This window comes from Kryptolebias marmoratus, linkage group LG4, assembly GCF_001649575.2.
Source record: "Kryptolebias marmoratus isolate JLee-2015 linkage group LG4, ASM164957v2, whole genome shotgun sequence".
Classification (NCBI taxonomy): Eukaryota; Metazoa; Chordata; class Actinopteri; order Cyprinodontiformes; family Rivulidae; genus Kryptolebias; species Kryptolebias marmoratus.
Window position 1 is genome coordinate 28,499,334 of NC_051433.1, and position 23,037 is coordinate 28,522,370.

At 38.1% G+C, this 23,037-nt stretch overlaps 1 protein-coding gene across 1 annotated transcript; it reads right to left on the reverse strand.

Annotated features, from left to right (window-relative positions):
- Window positions 1-1,102: 1,102 nt before the first annotated feature.
- si:ch73-267c23.10 (serine incorporator 1) lies at window positions 1,103-19,320 on the reverse strand. Its single transcript, XM_017441394.3, has 10 exons — window positions 19,081-19,320; window positions 16,170-16,304; window positions 13,542-13,735; window positions 12,204-12,283; window positions 11,989-12,126; window positions 11,705-11,874; window positions 9,085-9,175; window positions 2,786-2,987; window positions 2,281-2,499; window positions 1,103-1,676 (listed from the first exon to the last, which is right to left on the reverse strand). Exons 1-10 carry the CDS (start codon window positions 19,117-19,119, stop codon window positions 1,541-1,543), a joined length of 1,404 nt encoding a protein of 467 aa, XP_017296883.1. The 5' UTR covers window positions 19,120-19,320; the 3' UTR covers window positions 1,103-1,540.
- Window positions 19,321-23,037: the final 3,717 nt, after the last annotated feature.

Genomic DNA, 23,037 nt, shown 5'->3' on the forward strand with positions numbered 1-23,037 from the left:
AAACCACTACCTGCACTGAATTACTGTATATGTGACCCATGCTGGAAAGATGAGTCTGAATGACCACAGGATGCAGTGCAAAAAAAAAAAGGTGAAAATATTGATTTTTGCTATGATTGAGAGTTGCATGAAAATGAGTCCCCCAACTTGTATTAATTATTTGTGTTGTGAATAGGAGTGCAGTTGTGTGTGAAAAGTGAGTGGACTGAGAATATAGCTTTGAGAAGTACTGTGTTTACTTTGTTTAAACTTGAATTGCATCAATTCATCAGCTCATGTTATATTACTAATATGTTTTAAAAGTTTATTCTGTATTGCCCTTTTGCCATTTTGAGCACCTGCCCCTAAAAAGTCTGTGCATGGCCCTGATAGAAATATAAAGGCACTGAAAGGCATGTCAGAAAACTCCATAATTCTACAATCTGTAGAGACATTAGGTTGGCTAATGTGTACTTTTTATTCTTATTTGTCATTATACTGTCTGATTGTAACCTCAAACTAGAGGCTCGTTAGAATCTGAACTGATTTACAATTTACAGAACATTTCCCCATAGTTTGTTTTTCTAATAATGTGAATGTTTCAGCACTCACACTAATGTTTTCCTGTTTTTTGAAAGGAAGCTACTTCTGCATACCTTGTGCCATTTTAGTCAGTCATATATGAAATCGTTTAGCTTGATTGGGAGTAGTGTGCTATGACATTAAATATTTATTACTTTTATAGTTTTAAAAATTATTTAACTTTATTTACACAAAAAATCTTATAGAAATACATCAAGGTTTCTACTCAATAACATTATTCTCTTAAATCCACCTTAGCACATACTCTATTTTTGACTTATACTCCTTTTAGTTTTTAGCTACGGTTTTGTTATATTTAACTTTTAGCAACTGTTTATGCTACATTGTGCTTTTAGCTACTGCCTTAATAATTTCATCTCTTAGCTACAGTTTTGCTAATTTTAACTGTTTTATTACATTTAGCTTTTAGATCCACTTTTGCTAATTTTAGCTTAAAGCTACTGCTTTTTTTTTACATTTATCTTTTAGCTACTGTTTAGCTAAGCTTAGCTTTTAGTTATTCTTTTGCTAATTTTAGCTACAATTGTTTTAATTGTAGCTTTTTCCTGCTTGTTTTAACTAACAATTCAATTTCAGTTTCTTCTTCAATTTTCAGCAGTCATTTAGTGTTTCCAAATGCACATTTCTCTTGTTTAAACAGCTGCTGATGGGGTTGTCTCTGGATCCACACCAATACTCCTCTGCTGCTTGTCAGCAGCACGAGTTGGAAGAGTTTATGAACCGTTTAAACTTCAGTCAGGCAAAACAGGTTGATGATCCGCTCAGACTGAGCAGCAAATGTTTCTGCAGCATGTTTCTATGAGCAGAACAGGGTTGTGACATTTAATATTGTTCTATTAGACGGACGGAAAAAAGGATCTGTGCAATAACCAGCAAAGGTTCCAGCAGGTGGTTTATGCATTGCCATTGTGGAAATGCTCCTCCCTCACTGCAGAGAGAAAAGGATCAGACCCAAAGATCAGCTGAAGTCCCGGTTGGTGAAGACAATGGGGGCCACCAGGGTCCAAATGTAAAGGGCCAAACACAACCAGCTGGAGGAAATCTTCACCCAAACAGCTGGCCACTTGCTGGTTATGGTGTAATCTGCATCAGGGCTGTAAAATAAAATAAACACCAGAGAAAGTCTTTATTTACCTTAAATCTGATGTAACAAAGTAGGATAAAACAGGTGTTCCTCACAGAGGCTCCCAGGTTTCAGAGTTCCAGTCAGTAACACCACAGCAAAAAGGAAAACTAATAAACAATCACAGTAACAAAAGCTCCAGGTCAATTCAGCCCTCTGCCAGCTCATACCTTTACACCTTTGGTCACACTGTTCTCAGACTGTTTGGGTACACTGCCTGCCACAGGTCCCTTAGTACCCACAAGGTAGCCTCTCAATCACTGATGATTTATTCAATCGGAGTACACTTTAGAAAAAAAGCTTAGCAGATTTAAACCAGTTTATGATAATAAGAATAATGTTGTTTTCTTTCAGCTGCTCCCCTCTGCTCTGAACATCAGACGAGCTTAGTCTAAAATCCTGGGTGATATGCATTCCTTCTAAGAATGCTAGACCTTTAATTATAATTAGTAATCATCCTGTTTTATTCATACAGCTCTTTCAAATCATGTCATTTATTCTGTATCAAATTCCAGTATTATATATAATACACATTCTGCATAGAAAATGCAGAATTGGGGGTTGGCCTTACTGACCTGTACCAGTTGGTAAGTGTCATCATGATGTAGAGTGAAGCTAAGAAGAGCATGAAGTGGAAGAAGGAGTAGCTGTACTGGACTGCATCTGGCTCATTGTCCTCCACCCGTCTGGACTCTTCTGACGGGTCATTCCCGCCCCCTCTCTCAGCGATAATAGACGACTGTTTGGAGACCATGGTCAACTTGTTCACCTGGTTTGTGTTGGACGAGCGAATGCTAAAGGCACAGGAGAGAGTATGAGTCCAACATATTCAAAATGACCATGAAAACAATACGATAAGAGGTCCTTTTAAAATTATTATTACATTTTTATAAGCCTTTTGTTGAAACCCACTTCAAAATGGATAAACTATCCCTTTTAATTTTTAAATTGTAGTTTGTCTATATTTTTATTGAAACATAGTTTTTAAGCTAAGTGAGGTTTACATTTCCAAACCTCAAAATTCAAAGGCTGTTAGCAAATAATGAACCTGATTGTTGTATAAGTGGTTTGATAGTTTACCTGGAGTAAAGAATGCACAGGACAAATATAACGAGCCCAACGATGCTCTGGGCATCCCACCACTGCAGGTACGGGGACGTCAGGTTGGGTTCTTCAGTGCCAATGATCACCACGGCTGTCTGATTCTCGATTTCTACAGGGGGGAGTGTGGGAGAGGCAATCTGCTGGAAGATACGGAGCAGACTGGGGTTGCACTCCTGATCTGAAGATAGAAACATACAATATTTGAACCTCAGGTTACAACAAAAACAGAATTTAAGTCCACTGAAGTAGAAAAAGTATGCAAATTCCCTTGGGATTTTTTTTTTCTCCATTAACTATAAGATTTAAATAAGTATGTTTGTGCAACAATCCATGAAGGCGGCAACTTTAAGCCGCACCATCACCAAGTAGCACAATGTTAGATAAGAGACAGTTCAAATCTCTTGAAGTGGAGTTCTGAGGAAAAGTTGTGAACAGTTAACATCATACTGTTTTAGACAGCTCTTTAAAGGATCTCAGTTTGGAGAAATGAGAGTTTAATTTTGACCAAATTTGAGATCTGTAGGAAATGAAACCAGCCTGGCACTTCACACCATATCTCAGCAAACTACCACACCATATAGCCATTTTTCTATTTTCTAAGGTCAGTTGACTGTAGCAGCCATCTTGAATTGGGTTGACTCCAAAAGCTGATCAGTTGCACACATGCATCTATATCATTACTTTCTGAGAGTTTCAGTAAAATCTGTGCATTTACCATAAGCACTGTGGCAGAGATCAAGTCTTGGCACCAACTGAAAATGTACGGCTAAAGACTGACATTCACAGAAACTCTCCACCCAATCTGTCTGAACATGAGCTTTGTTGCACAGAAAAATGAACAAAAATCTCAGTCTCTAGAAATGCATAGCTAATAGAAACAAACCCCAAAAGACTTGCAACTGGAAATGCAGTAAAAGGTGGTTCAACAAAGTATTTCCTCAGGGGGACTGGAATACAAATACATGCTACACTTTTCAGACTTGTATTTACACTACCACAATTCTGAAAAGCTAGGACTTTGAATAAAATGTAAATAAAAACAGAACACATCCTTCCATTTATTTTCTTTACCCGCTTTTTCCTTTTTGGTCGCAGTGGAGCTGGTGCCTATTTCCAGCAGTCACCGTGCGAGAGGCTTAGATTAGAAAGTTATAATTTAATAATATAATATAATATAATTTAATTTAATTTTTCATTTCTTATGAGTTCAAATACTTTCCAGTAGGTTTCCTTCATTGGTCAGTTAATCTAAACATGACCCAGTAAGGCTGAACCAAGACATAAAACTGTCTGTATCCATCACCATAAATAACACTCTCCCAGCTCTTGCTGAACAGAATCTTCAGGACGAAGACTCGGAAGACTCGCTGCAGTACTCGGCTGGTCAGGCAACACTGACTGCATGCCTCCTTCCTGAGTACAAATCCCAGATGCAGGCAGCATCTGCAGTTCCCTCATTTTAACTATATGGGATTTAACTTTGTTTTATCGAACAGATTTAAAAAAGATATTTTTATGACCTATTTTTGGAAAATAATTTAGATAAATTTTGTCGCTTTTGTAACTGATTTTTCAAACTAAGACAGTTTGAACCAGACACTGCTGAGCCTGTCTACATTTGTGAGAATGCTCTGCGTATTCTTCTCCATCTGAGAAAATCACCCCTCCTGGGACACTGATGCCAGATCAGTGTGAGTACGGAGCCACAAAGATTGCACCCCTTCCTGCAAGTGTTGATGCAGTTTCAGAGCTGTGCCAAGGTGTCTCCTGTGTCCACAGGGTTCCAGTCTCTGTAACGTCCATCTTCAGCTCCTCCTGCCTGCTTCATGTTAGTGGAGTCCAGATCCTTGTTTAATGAGAAAATTATTTAACATGTATTCTGGTTTATTATTAAACTAATTATTTATTTTTCTTTAGAATTTGGAGTAAACCTTTTTATTCTGATTATAGGGAGTCAGCTTCAGAGTTTTACTCCTCTCCATCCACAGAAACCTAAAATACAAACTTAAATTGCAGACCTGACAGTATGTGTCATGAATGTCAGTGTTTTAGTTCTTTGTTTGAGTCTGGTTTCTTGTTTTGGATTGTCTGTTGGGTTTCTGTTTCCTTGTCATCATTCACCTCCCCAGTAGTTTTGCATTCATGCCTGCCATGCCCACCTCACCTGCTCCTCCTTTAGTCCACAGCTGCACCCCATAATCATCTTCCCTCTGTCTTTAAAACCGGTCTCTGTTTTGTCACTTGTCACTGGGTCATTCCGTTTTGTCTTCTTGTGTCTTGCTCCTTGCCATGCCCTGTCTCTCGTTTTTGGATTTTGTCTTTGTTAGTTTTGGTGCCACGTCAGCCCTTTTGTTTTGACTGTTTTCTTTAGTTAATAAATTAGTTTTCATTATCGTTACTATGAGTCTGCGTCCTGGGTTCGCCTCTGTCTCCACGCATTATGACAGTATGTCATTACTCACCCATTTCCTCTGTTTAACAAAAACTACTCAAATCATTTTATTCATAATTCATTCCTTGATCTGTAATAAAACCACATAAAATTTAAGTACTGTGTGTTTTATTTTTGTGTATATGTTTTAGAGGGTTAAACTACTACCCACCCAGATTCCAGTGCATAAATTCAAGACTAAAAAGAACTAGCGCTACAAGTAATCCCACACAATTCAAGGGTTTAAAATAATAATAATTTTATTTATGCATTGAAGGTGTTTGCTACAGTACCCTTAAATGGGGGGAAAAGAAATTGAATTTGATGGCAGCAACATCTTAAAAATGTTTGAACAGGTGCTGTAAAAAGGCTGTAAGTAGTCTGAATAAGAAACAGCTGGAAGAATCTTGTGCAACTAGTTAGAGTTAGGTTAATTAACAACAGTTCATTAAAAAGACTAGGTATAAAAAGAGCATTTTACATTACCCCAAGAGGCAGAGGTCCACTAGTCTGCAAAAAATGTTTAAAATGAGTGCACAATTTCAGAATAATGTTCCCCAACTAAATAACTGGAAGTCTTTGAATATCCCATCATCTTCAGTTCATAATTTCATCAGAAATATTTCAAGAATCTGGAGAAATCTCTGAGCTCAAAGGATGAGGCTGAAATGAATGAATGCCTGTGATCTTTAGTCCCTCAGGGGCCACTGCATTAAAACAGTCTGATTCTGTTCTGGACGTCCCTGCATGAACTCAGGAACACTTCAACTACTCATCATCTGTAAACACAGTTCACTGAGCCGTCCACTAATGCTGCTTAAAGCTCTATCAGGCAAAGAAGAAGCCAGATGTGAAAACCATCCAGAAACACTCCTGTCTTCTCTGGACCAAAGCTCACCTAACTGGACTGAGGCAAAGAGGAAAACTGTCCTGTGGTCAGACAAATCAAAAGTTGAAATTTGTTTTGGAAACCACAAACTCCACGCCCACCATACTAAAAAGGACAAAGACCATTTGGCCTGTTATCACGACACAGTTCAAAGTTCTGCCTCTCTGATGGTATAGGGGTGCATTGGTACCTCTGACATGGGCAGCTCACTCATCTGAAAATGGGACCATCAATGCAGAAAAGCATAAAAATAACATATGCTCCCATTCAGATGATGTCTTTTTCAAGCCTTTGCTTATTTCATCAGAACATTGCTAAAACACATACTGCACCCATTCCAACAGCATGCTGAACCGAACTACCCGCAGTCCAGACCTCTAACCAACTGAAAGCATTTGGTGCATCATTAAACAAAAAAATTCAGCAAAGATCCAGGATGGTTGAACAGCTAGAAGACTAAAGATTCATGATTCTTTATTGTTCCGTCACATATGCTTTCACATGACATGATACAAAATTATGTTTTAATAATAAACATACCAGACTCTGAGAAATGGAAGTAACTAACAAAAATAGGAGTAAGATCAAATAAAAAGAAGAATAAAGAATCAAAATAAAGCCCTGCTGAAACACATGACACCCTCCACTGTGCACATGTAGAAGGGAGGGCCGTAGCTACCATTGAGGACAACGAGGTCCGGACCTCAGTATTTTTTAACGTCTGGCTACGGCCCTGGTAGGAGGCCCTCGGAGCTGAAGTGCCAAGTCCAACGTGCCTCAGCCTCCTGAGGAAGTCCAGATGCTGGTGTGCCTTCTTCACCAGGACGGAGGTGTTGTTGCTCTCCCTGAGGTCCTTAGTGAGGTTTGCACACAGGTACCTGAAGCTGTTGACTGCTTCCACAACTCCACCCTCGATGTTTAGGGTGGAGATGGGAGGATAGTTGTTTACATTTCCTGAAGTCCACCATCATCTCCTTCTTCTTCACTTTGATGTAGGTTGTTTTGTTTGCACCAGCCTTCCAGGTGTAACCGTCTGAATTCTGTCTGCTCAGAGCTGCTCCAATCACCTCTCACTGATCACCTCATTGTTTTTACCTGTGATACGTTGCATTTATACTCACCTGCTCCAACTGCTGTCTGTTAAATTGCATGAAGCCATCATTGGTGCCTCTAGTTATTCAACCTGGCTGCCTGTTCCTGGTTACCGCCTCTGCCTTCAACCCCACCAGTTCTGTAAGTTTGATTCATGCTAGTAAGCTTTTGTCTTGGATAATAGCATTACTTGAACATTTTATTTCAATCAGACTGTATTTGTAGATAGTGTTTCTGTACATTGAAGTATTTGTATTCAGAAAAACAATCTTTTCAACAAATTTAGGACTGAGATGTTTTCGACCCTCTTGCACATCAATATCATTCGAAAATCCCAAACCACGCTCGGTACGAGACATTTGGATAAAAGAGACAACACTTTGCAAATACATTGCAGGTTAGCGTTTTGAAAGGATCCTTAAATGTCAGGAGGTGAATCAATAGCCAATGAGGGAAGGACACAAGAAATAACCCTTCACATATGCACCTTTTCATTTTGTGGAGCTGTAGAGTTTTAGTTGTAAACAAGATCACCACGTTTTTGTTTGAGTTTCTGTGATGTTTTGGAACTGCTCTCAGAACAGACTGTGGAAAAGTGTTTGAGACAAATATTCCACAAGGTACCATCACTAATTAACACTGGATTTCTGTATTGTGGATTTTGGATTAAGGATATTACCAGAATTTTCTGCCTTAACCTGATACCATCTGCCTTCTCTCCAAGAGATCTTCTGATTAACTTTGCCTAACTGGAGAAGGATTAATACAAGCCAACAAGGAGCACCACCAGTCATTTGTCCTGTCTGCTCTAGTGGCCAGTATCCTCAAGTGAACTTTGGTAGTTTTGGTTCCTGGCTTTGGGCAGATCTCTAGAGAGATCTGAGCTTGTTTTTCTCCCCGCCCACCTGCAAAAAGAGGAAACTAACCTGAACCTCCCTCCTGTCTCTCAACAACACCTGCCAAGGCAAAGCCATTTGCTCTCTACTCACCTGCGTTTTCCCTTCTCAGCACCGGTGGATTCCCTGTTCCCTTTTCTCACTTTCCTGGAGGATTATACTACTTGCCTCTGGAGGACGTAAAACATTTGTTTTGTTTTACTTCAGTGCAAGATAAAAAGTTGTTTCATTGTTTTATAGAGATCCAAGGATTGAAAACTTTTAAAGTGTGGGATCCTCAAATAGGACACTGTAATAAATCCTTTTAAAACTTTGTTTTTGTATCTGGAATTTTTATGGGTCAGCCTGTCTTTCAGAATTTGTTAGAAAATAGGACAGGATTCCTCTTCAAAAACCCCAACAACTGGTCATTATTCCTAGATGTTTGCAAACTGTTTGTAGAAGAGGGGATGCTTCACAGTGGTAAACTTGTCCTGTCACAATTTTTTTTAGATGCATTGCTGCCATTAAATTCAAATTTAGCCCCCCCACCCAAAAAAACACAAAACAAACAAAAACAAAACATGTAATGTTTACTATGCTCCTCTGTGAGTAAAATATGGGTATTAGGTGTACAAATATTGTATTTGGCTCATATTTTACAGAACGTCTGAACTTTTTCAGAATTGTGGTTTTAAAAATAAAACTGTTTTTTCCCCCTTCTTTGTGATCTATTACATATAATTCCAGGGAAATAATTTGAACTTTGTGGCCTTACAATGTGAGGAAAAATTCAAGGGGTATGAAAACTTTTTCAGGCTGCTTCATGTCACACTTAAGATGGAAAGGTTTTAAAGTGACTGATCATGATTGACACAGTCTCTTTTTTTTTTTAGTGGAAACAGTGCATTGATACAGAACCACTGAGCACTTAGTCTGACATCTGGTCCAATAATTGCAGGAACATTAAAAGGTAAAATATTCTCACCGGGCTCATTGGTCATGGCAGACCAGGTCAGAAACATGGTGTAGAGGCTGATAAAAGAGGACTGGAGTAGACCTGAACGGGGCTGAAACTCCTGGGGAAACAATACAAACATCCATTAATTAACCAGCTGGAAACTTTTGCTACTGTTTGTGTATGTTGGAATGTATTTTAAAAAAGAAGACAATAGATTATTTTATCCATCTTAGAAACAACTAACCAACAAGTAGCTGATATGTCTCAATGTTGAAACAAAGGACTGAATTTACTTGGAAAACCTAGCAATTGTTCTTGAGTTAATCATGCAAAATATAAAATTACTCCGAAATGAAATGTTTTCTAGAATTTAGATTTTCTAAGTGTTGTTTTTGGCAAAAACATATTGTGTTTTTGTGACAAGCTGCTGATCAAGCATTTAAAGAGCCAAAAAAAATTACTGGTTTAGAAACAAAACATGTTTATGTCACTGAGTTTAGATTAAAAAAGACCAGTGTTAAAGGGATAGTTTTTTAAAATTTAATTTTAAAGTAGGGTTGTATGAGTCAGTGAACAGCAGTAAGAGTAATCAAAGTAAACTTTTTAAGATAGTCATGCTTCAGGTGGTATAAACAGGGTTCCTACATTTGTCTTGTATGTCAAAACGTGTGTATTTTATGGTAATGTACTGTTTGAACAGTGGGTGCAATTTTATTAGTATACTTCTGTAAAATTATTGGATGTGGAAAGGTTTCTTGTCCCTTCAGTGATTATCACCCACCCCCATGAAAAGCGAATGATCATGCAGTTGCTTTGATGTGCGTGTAGGTGCTCATTTATCTGTCTGTTAGCAAAATATCTCATGAACCACTGGACAGATTTTAATAAAACTCTGAGAAAGTAATCATTGGATGTACACCCACAACTAATTAACTTTTGGAGTCAACTCAATACAAAATGGCCAGCAAAGCGAATCAAATTTAACGAACACAAAAATAAATATAACTCAGTCAGTTTTACAGATATCAAGCTAAAATCTGGTCTTAAAAAATTGTTTGAAAATATTAAAACTAAAGAATTTTTGAAGTTTGAGTTGTTTTAGATGGTGGTAAATCACTTTTTATAAGCCCTTATCTGAATAGTAGTTGGCTTTACTCACACTTAAAATGATGAGATCTTACCTGATTCTCCAAAATGAAATTGCTCTGTTTTCTGCAGGTAGGATCCCAAAGTAAACAATGTGTAAAACCCCACATCTAAAAATCTGATCTATCCCTTTTAAGTGGTTTCCCAACCAAAGAAAAATCATGTTAAAATGTCCTGGTGCAATAACTGAACTGAAAGGAAATATTTACCAAGGCTATATTCAAAGATTACAAGAACTTTTTCCTTTAAAGACAAACAAATTAATGATTAATGGCTCAGACTTTGGTTCAGTGTTGAACTGATGCAGAATTTAACAAACCAGTGTTCTCTTCGCTGACTAAAGGTTTTTGTCAGTTTTCATCAACAACCTTGTTTTTCTCCCAGACAATGACTAAAGAAAAACTAAAGCACGAGGACAAAGACTATGATGAAAAATACTGACATTTTGTTGACAAAGAAGAATGAGACTAACTTTGTCATCAGTACCAATTTTTCAGCAGCAGACATGCACATTTTCAGTTTTCTTGGGAAGATGATATAACCAACTTCTATGCACGCTCCCGTTAAAACTAATGCAAAAATGTAAACAACTGTGCTGAGAGAGAGAGAGAAGAGGAGGCATTTGGACAAATTTTACTTTTAGTATCAAGAAAAACAAGATGCTGGTGTTTGTGTACAGGATCTCAAGGTTCAGTCGTGTCTGGTTTGGGAAGCTCAGGGAATGGAGAGTTAACCCATTTAAGTCTAAAGACATGGTTCTCAACCAGGAAAAAAAAATAGACCGAAAGAGTTCAAGTATCTTGAAGTCTTGTCCACGAATGTTGGCAGGTTGAACAGGAGACTGATCAATGGATTGGGATTTTGATGAGTTGATCAGTGTGCCCACTTTTAATTTACTCCAGTGATCCCTTTTGTTATATGTACTGTAAATATTTTGATGTTTTTTTTTTTTACTTGTATGATTGTAATCTCCATTTTTGTTATGCTTTTATTGTTCTAAAAGTATATTGTTGTGTTTGTTGTTTTATCAAGTCCATTGCTGCTGCCTCTTGGCCAGGTTGTCTTTGTATATGAGAATAAATTCTCAATAGACCAACCTGGCAAAATAAAGGTTACAAATAAATACATAAAGAAAGGTCTAAGGTAAAACTCTTGATTTTATTGGTCCATTTATTTTCCTGGCATGTCCCATTGAGAAGGGACCCAGTAGCAGACCCAACACTTGCTTGAGATATTATGTATCCTCTCTGGCCTGGAAATTACATTCAAATTTGCTGTCAAAATTAACTGTAGCAAACCTATACTCAGTGTATTGAATGTTGAGTAAATATACACATTTGTAATTTGTTTGTAACCCTGTAGTTATTTTTTGAGTGTATATGGGTAACATTGTGCCCTGCATCTCAAAAGCCTCCCATGTTCTTGGATTGCTGCTCTGATGATTGCCATGTCCTGGACTGAGTGTTTGAGGCTGAAAGACCAATCATAAAGTTGGATGTACCTGAACCTTCTGGAGCACAGAAACAACAGAAGCTATGAGACACAAAAGCATGTTGAAGCCGATGAAGAACTTGTTGATGAAGCACCCATCAGGTTTGGTGTAGAAGATGAAGCACAGCACAACAGCTGTCAGTGACAGGATGTAGTTCAGGGTCATGACGACCAGCAGAGCTACAAACAGAAGAACACCTTTAACATATAATGCCATTTTGGACTGAATCTTAAATGCACATCATTTTGAATACTCATAAATAGAAAGAGCATGTAATAGCCTGAGCCACAAACCTGCATACCAGCCTCTGGAGTTTCTGTTTTCCATGTTTCCAACCCAGGACTCATTCCAGGAGTGAGCGAAGTCCACCAAAAGCACCAACTGGATCAAAATAAAAAAGAAAGCTCCACAGGAGCCAACGACAAACCACGCTGCAACGACACACAGCCACAAACATCCCTCAGTCACACTATCAGAACCTGTGGAACCAACAGTTTAAAGTTCTTACTGTAGGTGAAAGGATCATCTGGGATGTAGAAGGCACCAGCTGTAACTGCCACCAACACCACAAGCTTAAAGAACCAGTATCTGAAAAACAGTATTATATCACAAGCTTCAGCCAAACAAGTAAAACACGATAGTTTCACAGAGACCAAGCTCAAAGGCCTCATTCATCCAACAGTTTCTAGTTTTGAACACCGATTTGGTTCCTGTTACAATTTTATCACGTCCGCAGGATGATATTTTATATAGAAAGGATAAAAAATGTTTCCGCTCTCCTGTCAAAATGTAAAAAAGAAAAAAGAATAACATAAATAAATAACACCAAGACCAATAAGTTTGAAACTTTTTCTATCTTTATTGTGACATACAGTATATCCTGTACAATTCAACTGGGGGAAAAGAATCTGTCACAAAGAAAATATAAGTGTACACACTCTAAAATGAATAATTTGCTGAAGCACCTTCTGATTTAATCCCAACTTTCAGTCTTCAGAGGAAGGAGTCTATCAACAGGCCACACCTTGACTCTACCTAGGGAATTCCAAACCTTGTTTTTTTTTACTTCTGGAGAAGCCAATCTTTTGTTAATTTGGATGCACTGTATGCTTAGGGTCAATGTACCTTGAATTAAAACCTCGGCTCCAGCTGAAGAGAAGCAACCTCACATCATGATGCTGCCACCGTCATGTTTCATGGTGTTCTTTTGGTCATCCAAAGTCTTGTTACTGCATCAAACAGAACTTTTGAAACTGTGGCTGAAAAGTTCAACTTCAGGCTCACCATGCCAGAACACATTTTCTCCAAATCACATTTTATATTTATTTGCAATATTTATCTTGGCCTAGATGTTTTTCTTCATAAGAAAAGGCTTTCCTTCCTCCAGAGTCCAGACACAGAATATTGGAGATTGTTGTCACTACCTTATTAAATCTTTATAGTTTTAAAATATTTTTTCCATAGTTATTTTTTTTCTGTTGAATTATACAGGATATACAGTTTGTCACATTAAAGGTGGAACTAATCTGACTTGAACCCTATCGAACACCTCTGGAGAGATCTGAATGTGGTGGTCCACCAACAGTCTCAATCCAACCGGACTGAGAGGATTAATAAATAAGAACGACGGGCAATTTTCAAAGTTAAATAACTTTGTGTCAGATGTTCTGCAGCTTTACTTCTGCAGGCTCCATTCTGCATCCTGGATATTTAAAGTATTACTGAACAGGAAGACCACGTAATCCTGCTGTTTACCTCTCATACTCTAAAAACTGCACAAAAGACGATCTGAGTGTTTGTAGCTCGATGAGAAGATACACGTTCCTGGTGCGACTGCAGTCCTTACCTGTTGTGGATGGAGGCACGGGGGTCTCTGCTGCTCTTGATGTTAACCAGTAGGATGGAAAACAACAGGAACCAGATACTCATGCCAAAGCAGAAGTGGTACACTGCTTTGTAGCCCACAAACATCTCACAGTTCAGATATGCCTGATGGCCTGGAACAGAGGAGCTAGCCCCATCCTCACAAAAACCTGGAATCTACAAGAATTCACAGAAAGTCCCATTTAATATTTAAAGATGGTCAGGAGGATGAAGAGATTAGCTTGAACAACTAACAAACCTAATTTAGGTTCTAAAGTTAAATCTGATTTTGATGTTTTATTCTGAACACCAGGATTCTCTGGAAACAGTAGAGAACAATGAACCACTCCTCTGGATTTACGGAAATCCTCATCTTTTTCTCTCAGCACTCAAGATCCTCTTTTACTAACTTGATTCTGATGCAGTGTCTCAAAAACCACAAGACAAATATTAATGAAAGTCTCAAAAAGCAATCACTGGATTCTACAATTAATTTAGCTTTTGGAGTCAACCTGATTCGAGATGGTTGCCACAGCTTACCGACATTAGCAAATAAAAAAAAATAACTCAGTTAATTATGCACGGAATGTTTTTGCCGAGCATGCAGACAAAAGTTGCTGAAGAGTGATGACATTAGGCGAGCGGAACACAATGTCACCAAAAAAGAAAGTGATAGCAAAGTCTCCAGATCTAACCACCACCAGCTTGGGAGCTCAGAGCCTCAGATTGTTGCAGAGCAGCAATTCTAAATGCCAGCATTGAACTTGATGATGGTTCGAACTGCAGCTAAAAGTCACCGAGCACCATGTAGCCAGAAACAGCAGTCATGGAATGAAAACCCTACCTTTCGTCTCAACGCTGTACGTTGTACTGTGCATCTATTTCTAACACAAACAGCCCCACAAAACAACAATATCTTCGATTTTGTTTGCATAAAGAAGGTTTTTATTTTTTTGTCCTCTACCCTGGTTGTACATGCAGTTTCCTGGGAGCAGTTTCACTGCAGCGTACCCAGTGCTCAAAGTGAGCCAGTATTCTCTTATATGCAGTATCGGTATTTTAAAGTTTTTTTTAATTTTCATCCTTAGCGTATTGTCACTTTTTATAGCATACAGACACTCTATATAAACTATATTACCCACAGGACATTGTAAAAGACAAAAAGTCTTGACTTGCTCTACATTATTTCTGACTGGGTCACATATAGGGGCTCAGGTGATGCATGACTTATGAATGATGGAATGATGGTTGGGTAAAAATTAAGCACGAGGAGCCGATCAGAGGCACAGCTGGGCGAGTGACCCTGATCCAGGGTACTATGGACTGTAATAGTCTGCACACAGAAACAAGGATTGTTACTTTAAGGAAACAGTAAATCTTGCATTAGAAGTATTGGTCAGATATGATGGAATTGTTTAACATGAGAGTGCAGCTTCACATCTAGGTACTTAGCCTCTGAGCAATGCTCCCAACTTTCTTTTGATTCATACAATCCCTCTTCTTTGTCTGGAGGGGAATTAAACTCTTGATGTTTTTGCAAAGAAAGTTGCTTCAAATAAGACTACAGCATTCCTTTGAAGCTTTTAAGTACCTTAATATTATGGCCTGAGGCAAAAAAATATTTAACGTGACTGCCGATCAACACTCACCAACGTTTTGTAGAAAAACTTTAATAAATATGGATTGAAGTTCATCAGATTGAACGGATGTTTTTTAAGATGCTTTATTTAACTGTTTCGGTTATTGGTCATGAGTGTTCAGAATAGCAAAATAATCAAATCATTGCTTTACAGCATGAATAAGGTGGGTTAAATAATAGCTGCTGGTAAATGTTTAACTTTAGTAAAAATCTAAAAAAGATTAATGAACTTTAAAATTATTAAAATTATTTAAGAATTTGTAAAATCCTACATTAACAAAATAAAATTAACTGCTTACTTACACATAACTGGTTTTATTTTCTTTTTTAAATAGTAAAGCTTATAAACATATTGTATAATCATGGAATAAAATGGCTGCCCTGTTTACTATTTAAACCCTCTGGCTAGAAGGAAGCCCCAAATCTCTCCTTTTATTGCCCTTCATTGTTTAGAAACAAACAAAAACGCAAAGTGGGACTTTTTTCTTTTGTTAGTGTAGGGTTAGTGTACTGGCACATTTTTCCTCCCAGTTTGAGCACCGAGTGTACCAGACCTCACATACTGTCATCACTCCCACACATTATTGTAGGGCAGATGACTTTTCATCTAGGACTGTCCACTAAAGCTCTTGGTGTGTGAAAGAAAGTGCATTTTAAAACTACTAATCTGCTTTGAAAACAGTAAAAAAGTCCAGTTATGATTTATTTATGTTATTACTTACTATGTTAGGTTCTGGCACCAAAGCAATTGTTACACGTCCTTTAAGGTTTGAACTAAGTAACTATAACTTTGTCATTTATCAGCATGAGAAGATCTTAAGTTTAAAATCTGAGAAAAGATGGTGGGCAATCGGTATTCTTTAAAGGAATGCTAGGCTTTAAATTGATTTTTAATAGCATTTTTCTCCTCTTTTAAGTGGAACTTTAAACATGAATATTATCTTTCCCAGTATCTCCAGGGTTTATCTTTACCCTTTTAAGTTGCTGCTCCACACCTGGGGACAGCATGATGCAGGCAACCATGGTGCCCAGCAGCAGGATGGAGGAGTAGATGATCCGGGTCACTGTGGAGTTCCTGCTGCTCCGACAGGCAGCACCACTGCAAATCTGAGAGACCAACACAAACCATGAGCATCAGGTGAAGACACAATGTGCTGCAAAGTAACACACTGTGCCTCTTTGTATTTTTGAACACCTTTTTTTTACTATTTAGAAATGTTCCATGCTTATACCGTTGACAGTTTTTGTATTTGTTTTGCTCAGTCACAAAAATACACAATACAGCCCACAGTGAGTCAAAAACAATTCCATTTAAAATCTTTGATTTGCTCATGTTATACTGACAGTCAAATTCATCCGACATGAACATTTTTAAACAAACAAACAAACAACAACAAAAATAGAAGAAAAAAATCAACTTCAGAATTCGTAGATTGATTAGCATTTCAACCCAACTTCAGCTGTTTCAAAGGTTTTACCATTTAAGTACGGCGCTTTAATTTATGTCCTGATTTACAAAACATTTTTCCATTAAAGGCATACCATTCCTTTGGGGAATGCATATCACCCGACACCTTTTCATGCCTGAGTTATTAACTAAAATCATTTTATGATGAGAAGGGTTGGCATTATGGTTGCTTTGGTCAAACTTTGATAATAAAATTATTTGCATCCTCACACAATCTATTAGTGTTTGTGTGAATTATAGGAGAATTGGACTGTTATCTACTACCACACCAAATGTTAGCTGAATTACTGTAAAATTATAGCCATTAAGGTTTTGATTCGCTGTGCTCTTCTGGACAGAGATCTCTGAGGTTGTTCCTGGGATCTGTTGGAGCCTCTCTTCCAGTTTGGGGGTCACAGCACTGAGTGATGACCACTGGTACCACTGAGGCCTTGACTCTCCACAGATTCTCTGTTTCCTCTTTCAGCCCTTGGTATTTCTCAAGCTTTTCATGCTCCTTCCTGATGTTACATTGGCTTTGGACTGCTACATCTATCACCACTGCTTATCTACCACCACAGTGTCTGGTTGGTTAGCCATCACCTGTTTGTCAGTCTGTATCTGGAAGTACCACAGTATCTCAGCCCTGCCATTCTCCACCACCCTTGATGGGGTCTTTGACTGTGGGACTTCCAGGCCATACTCAGTACAGCTGTTTCGGTACTGAGTATGGTCTCTATTGCTCTTGTGCTGTGGGCCTACTCTTGTGCTGCCATGATTAGTACCTCTGTGCTGTCCTTCAGTCCAGCTCTTTATAACCACAGAGCTGACATACTGTATACAACTCTAAATCTGGAAAAAAAAAAAAAAACGGCACACGTCAGGGGCAGCAAAAGGCTGTAAAAATAAGTGGTACAAATAAGAAACAGCTGAAGAAACAATTTGCAACTAATTAAGTTAGTTGGCAACAGGTCAGTAAGAGGACTGAGTATAAAAAAAATTTTTTTTGAGAGGCTGAATTTCTCAGAAGTAAAGATGGGTTCATCGGTCTGCAAAAAATGCATCTAAACATACTTGAATAATTTTAGAATAATGTTCCTCAACCAAATATTGTGAAGACTTTGAATATCCCATCATCAATAGTTCATAATATTATCAAAAGGTTTCAAGAATAGAAATCTCTGAGGTCAAAAGGACAAGGCTGAAAGCCAACATTGATGCCTGTGTTCTTCAGGCCCTCAGGTAGTAAAAACAGGTCTGATGTTGTCCCGAGAATGGGACAACATTCCTCTCCAAAAACTACAAAACGTTCTCTTCAGTTCTTAGATGTTTTCAGGCTGTTGTTAAAAGAAGATATGTTTCACGGTGAGAAAAAACGTTTTGAGATGTGTTGCTGCCATAGAACTATTAATTACTTCAACCCCTCCACCCCCAGAAAGAAAAGTTGCACAATGTCTTAGTTTAAGCATTTGATATTTTTTCTGTTTCATTGTGAATAAAATATGGATTTATGAGATTTGCAAATCATCATTTTGTTGTATTTACACTTTACACAACGTCAAACTTCTTTGGAATTGGGGTTGCATGTCTGGTTTATTATATAACAGTTTATTATATGAGACATGAGGCTGCATTAACAGCTGAGTCGGGTCAGGGGATAAGAGGATCTGGAGATTGTCAACAAGTTAATACCTTTGACCAGCAGACAAAGTCAGCTTAGTCTCCTGCAGACCAGGTCACTTTGGACGCTTGTGCCAATTACCATGAAACAAACATATAAGGAGCAGGTTTCACCCTGCTGTGAATCAGAGACAATCCAGAGAAATGTGTGTAAAATCTTCATTTTATAATGAGAATGACTTATTTCTTATATATGACTCACACGATCAGTAATGAAATGTTATTTTATTTGAATAAAACTCAGAAAACTGGTTTTAGCTATATGTTTTAGTTCTCTTCTTGTTTATAAAAAACATATAATTTTATACACCAGAATATCTGTTTTTAGACCCTGTGCACTTAGTTTTCTTCAGTTGTTAAATTCTTATTAAAGTATACTAAACAACATGCATCTCTTGTTTTCTACAACAACGTGTCAGAAGTATAAGAACATGCTGTAGTCCTTCTGAGGATAATCTCATTAATCTGATGTGAGTAAGTGAGCAGGTGACCCTTCCAGAAGAAGTGACCCGAATCTTTACAGCAGGTTCCAGAAATGATGTTCACCTAGAATAAACTATGATTTTTCCTAACAGGAAGCACCGAGCATTCATTAAAACTACAAATAAAAGTCATAATGCTATGATTAATGGCAAAATAAGCACATTTAACTACAAAAAACAAACATTATCATTATTATTTAGTTTTTTCTTGTCATCAAACCGATTTCTGTGCTGATGAGACTACTAAAACTCAGATTCAGACATGAGGACTCACGCAGCCTGTGATGGAGAAGATCCGCTGAAGTCCTCCCATGGCTGGTCCCGGTGCTTCTGATGGATGTTCTCCTCACATCCTCTCTGTTCCTGCAGGCTCGCTTCTGACACGGCTTAGAAAAACGACCTGTTGTCCATCTGAGCAGGACAGAGCAGAATAACTTCAAACTGCTCTACAGTAACAGCAGCTCTGTTCAAAGCCAGTCCGCACGCGGGTTTGTTGTGCGCGCACACACGAGGTATTACGGCATGTTCACTTACCTGCCGCCTTCAAAATAAAAGCTCATTTATGACTCGTGATTTTTCCACATTTGATCACAAAAATCATACTCAACAAACATTGTATTTCAACGTTGTATTTCAAAGTTACAGCCCTTTTAAATCCTACATATAAATTATCTCTACCCAGTGTTTTGACTGATTTAAAATCAGAAGCTTTTATTTTCAGTGAGTTACAACCATCCATTCATTTTTGTATGGCATGATTTTTGTGCCACCAGGTTGAGGGCACAGATCTCTCAACTCTGACAAACTGGCTCTCTGCTCTGCCCTGGGCTGGCAACCTTAAGTTGTATGTAAATGAGCCACGCCACCAGCCAATCACAGACTGGCCTTTTTCATCCAATCAAGAGGCGGAAGTTTCAAAACGGTAGGAGTTATGAAAGACACGAGAGAAGATAACAGGGTCATTTTTTAAATTTTGTAGCATGATAACTTGACATCAAGCTCCTCATCTGGAAGCTGCCCTTCCAGCACCTGGTCCAGGAGATCACCCAGGACTTCAAGACCGACCTGAGCTTCCAGAGCTCGGCCATCATGGCTCTGCAGCAGGCCAGCGAGGCTCACCTGGTGAGACTTTTTGAGGACACCAGGGCCTCAAAGGAGAGACAGACCGCTACAGGAGCTCCTTCCTGCCGACAGCCATCAGCATCTATAACAACTCTTTAACGAAACCAGGATTATGAGCTACGACAACATTTAATTTACCTTTGGGATTAATAAAGTATTTTTAAATTTGCAATGAATTGAATTGAATTTTGGCAGCCATCTTGTGAGGAGCTACGTGTATCACTGTACTGTTCACGTGCTTAGGCCTTGCATTGTTAACAACTTGTGCGTCATGCTGTCATCAGTCCAAAACTATATAGAAATAGTATCATTTTATTTAAATAAGCATATATCCGGCATAATGTGGAAACAGGAGACAAGTGTATTCTTTAACGAGTCTCCCACCAAGCAGGGTCAAGCATTATGAAGGGCCCAATACTGACCTGACACGCTACCGCTACTGTGATAAAATTACCAAATGTTGTAATCATTCTAACCTGACAAGAACACAACTGGACTTTATTTACATGTCTGCTTAGTCCAACCAGAACTCTGTTACCAGTCTCCAGGTAATTTCACTTAGACTAATAACTTGGATAATATAAACTTGGGGTGGATGTTATAGAAAAAACTTTAAATCACAATAGTTTTAAACACTTTTTAAAAATTTGGAGGTAAAGGAAGATAAAAAAAAAACTAATATAAATAACATAAAAATTTTATGTTATTTATATTAGTGTTTTTTATGATAAAATACAGAAGATGTCAGGATTTGGGTTTTCTTTGTGTTTTTGTATTCAGTATATTGCTTTTATTGTCTTCATGTTTTAGTTTGAGTTTATTTTTTATTTTTTCAGTTATCTTTGTTAGCCTTTTCTTAGTCCAGTTCTTGTTCCTCGTGTCTTTGTTTCCTGTCATCATTCATTTTTCCTCCGTCAGTCTCTTGTCTTCCTGCCTCGCCTATCTTCACCTGATCCTAGTTGTTATCACTCACCTGGGCCCACTTCACCTAATGACCCTCTGTTTTAAAACCCGGTCATCTCCTCCACTCACTGCTGGTTCATTGTTGCTTCATGCACTGTCTGGTTGTCCCTCTCGAATTGTATCTCAGTTTTGGATTTTATGTTTGGTTTTGCTGCCACGTCAGCCTTTGTTTTGGCTCTTTTATTTGAATAAATTAGTTTTCCTTTTTAAAATGAGTCTGTGCTCTGGGTTCGCCGCTTTCTCCACCCAACATGACAAAATATCAATGAATACACATACACTTCTATACAAATTACATATAAATGTATAGTGCTGATAAAAAGTATTCACTCAACTTGGATGTTTTGCCCTTATTTTGCTATTATAAATTGATCATGGTCAATATAAACTGGCATTTATGACACAAAATGAAAAAAATCTCTTCAATGACAAGGTGAAAAACTCCTATACAATAATAACAATTACATTTTTTTTTTGTCTACCGTATAACTTTCAAATCAGAGAAGTAAAAACAAAATTCTGATGAAAAGAGACCATCTGCTCAGTTTCAGACTTGATTCAACAGAAGACCTTAACTACGTTTCACTTGGTCAAAGAGAGTTCACAAAAACAAAAATATTGTGCTCGTTTTGATGGAGCAGCTGGCAGGAAGAGAAGAAATAGATTTCACACTTTGGGTTTTCTTCTTCTTTGTCTTTTGGCTGCTGTCTTATCAGGGGTCACCACAACGGATCATCTGCCTCCAAGTCTAATTTCCACTGGCACCCTGCTGGTTAATAGCAGCAGCCTTACTGAATCTGTTGGTGAGACTGTTGCTTGGAAGAAAAACCGTTTATTCAAGTTTGGGGTCAGCACCAGAAGTACACAGAAAGTGCCCTTCCAAAGTTTTCATTTATTTATCTTCTCTTAAAATCTGTTCTCCTGATGGCTCTCCTAATTATTCTCTCCATGCTTTGCAGAATCTTCCTGTCAGTCACTGCAGTTTATGTTAGCTTGTTAGGATGCTCTCAGTATACTGCCTGAATAAAAGGTGGCGAGGTTAGAGAAGGGAAATTCTCCACCTCTTCAGTTACATAATAAAGTGCATTCACCTGAACTTTATTGGTCAGGTGTGTTGTCAGGAGAAGATCCTCAGAGTTTACTCTTTAACAGAAGAGAATAAGAACAACCCCAGGTTTCTGTTTAGTCCCATAACTTGACTATCCCTGTTGAGCCAACTATCCCTATAACTCTAAGCAGTGATGACTTCTTTATAAATAAAATTATTTTAATTAGAGAGAAAATTCACACCATCCTTCCTACTATTGCCCCTGATTTCCTGTCAGATGAAGCAGCTTTAGAAGTGTCATCAGAACCTGATTTGTCATCCAAACCATCCACATGTCTGTTAGATCCCATCCCAACCAGACAGTTCAAAGAGGTTTTTCTTCTAATTAATATCCCCATTTTGGATCTGCTTAATTTGTCTCTAATGAATGGTTATGAACCACAGAGCTTTAATGTTCCTGTAATTAAACCTGATCTTGATTCAATCACAGACCTGTATCTAATCTCCCATTTCTCTCAGAAAGTCTGGAGAAAATACTTGTAACTCAGTTGTGTGAACATCTGGGCAGAAATAATCTGTTTGAGGAGTTTCAGTCCAGGTTTAGAGCTCATCACAGCACAGAAACAGGACTGCTGAAAGTTACTAATGATGTCCTCATGTCCTCAGACAGTGGACGTGTGTCCATACTTGTCCTGTTAGACAGTGGACTTGTGTCCATACTTGTCCTGTCAGACAGTGGACTTGTGTCCATACTTGTCCTGTTAGACAGTGGACTTGTGTCCATACTTGTCCTGTTAGACAGTGGACTTGTGTCCATACTTGTCCTGTTAGATCTCAGAGCTAATATTCTATTAGAGGCTTGGACATGATATTGGAATTACAGGAACAGCTCATATTTATTTGATAGATTCCAGTTTGTTAACGTTAATAATGAATCTTCTTCATACACCAAAGTTTCTCATGGAGTTCCTCAGGGTTCAGTGCTTGGACCAATACTCTTTACTTTATGCTTACATTAGGTCAAGTTGTTACACATCAAGGGATCAATTTTCATTGTTATGCTGATGATACTCAGTTATATTTACCCATAAAACTCAA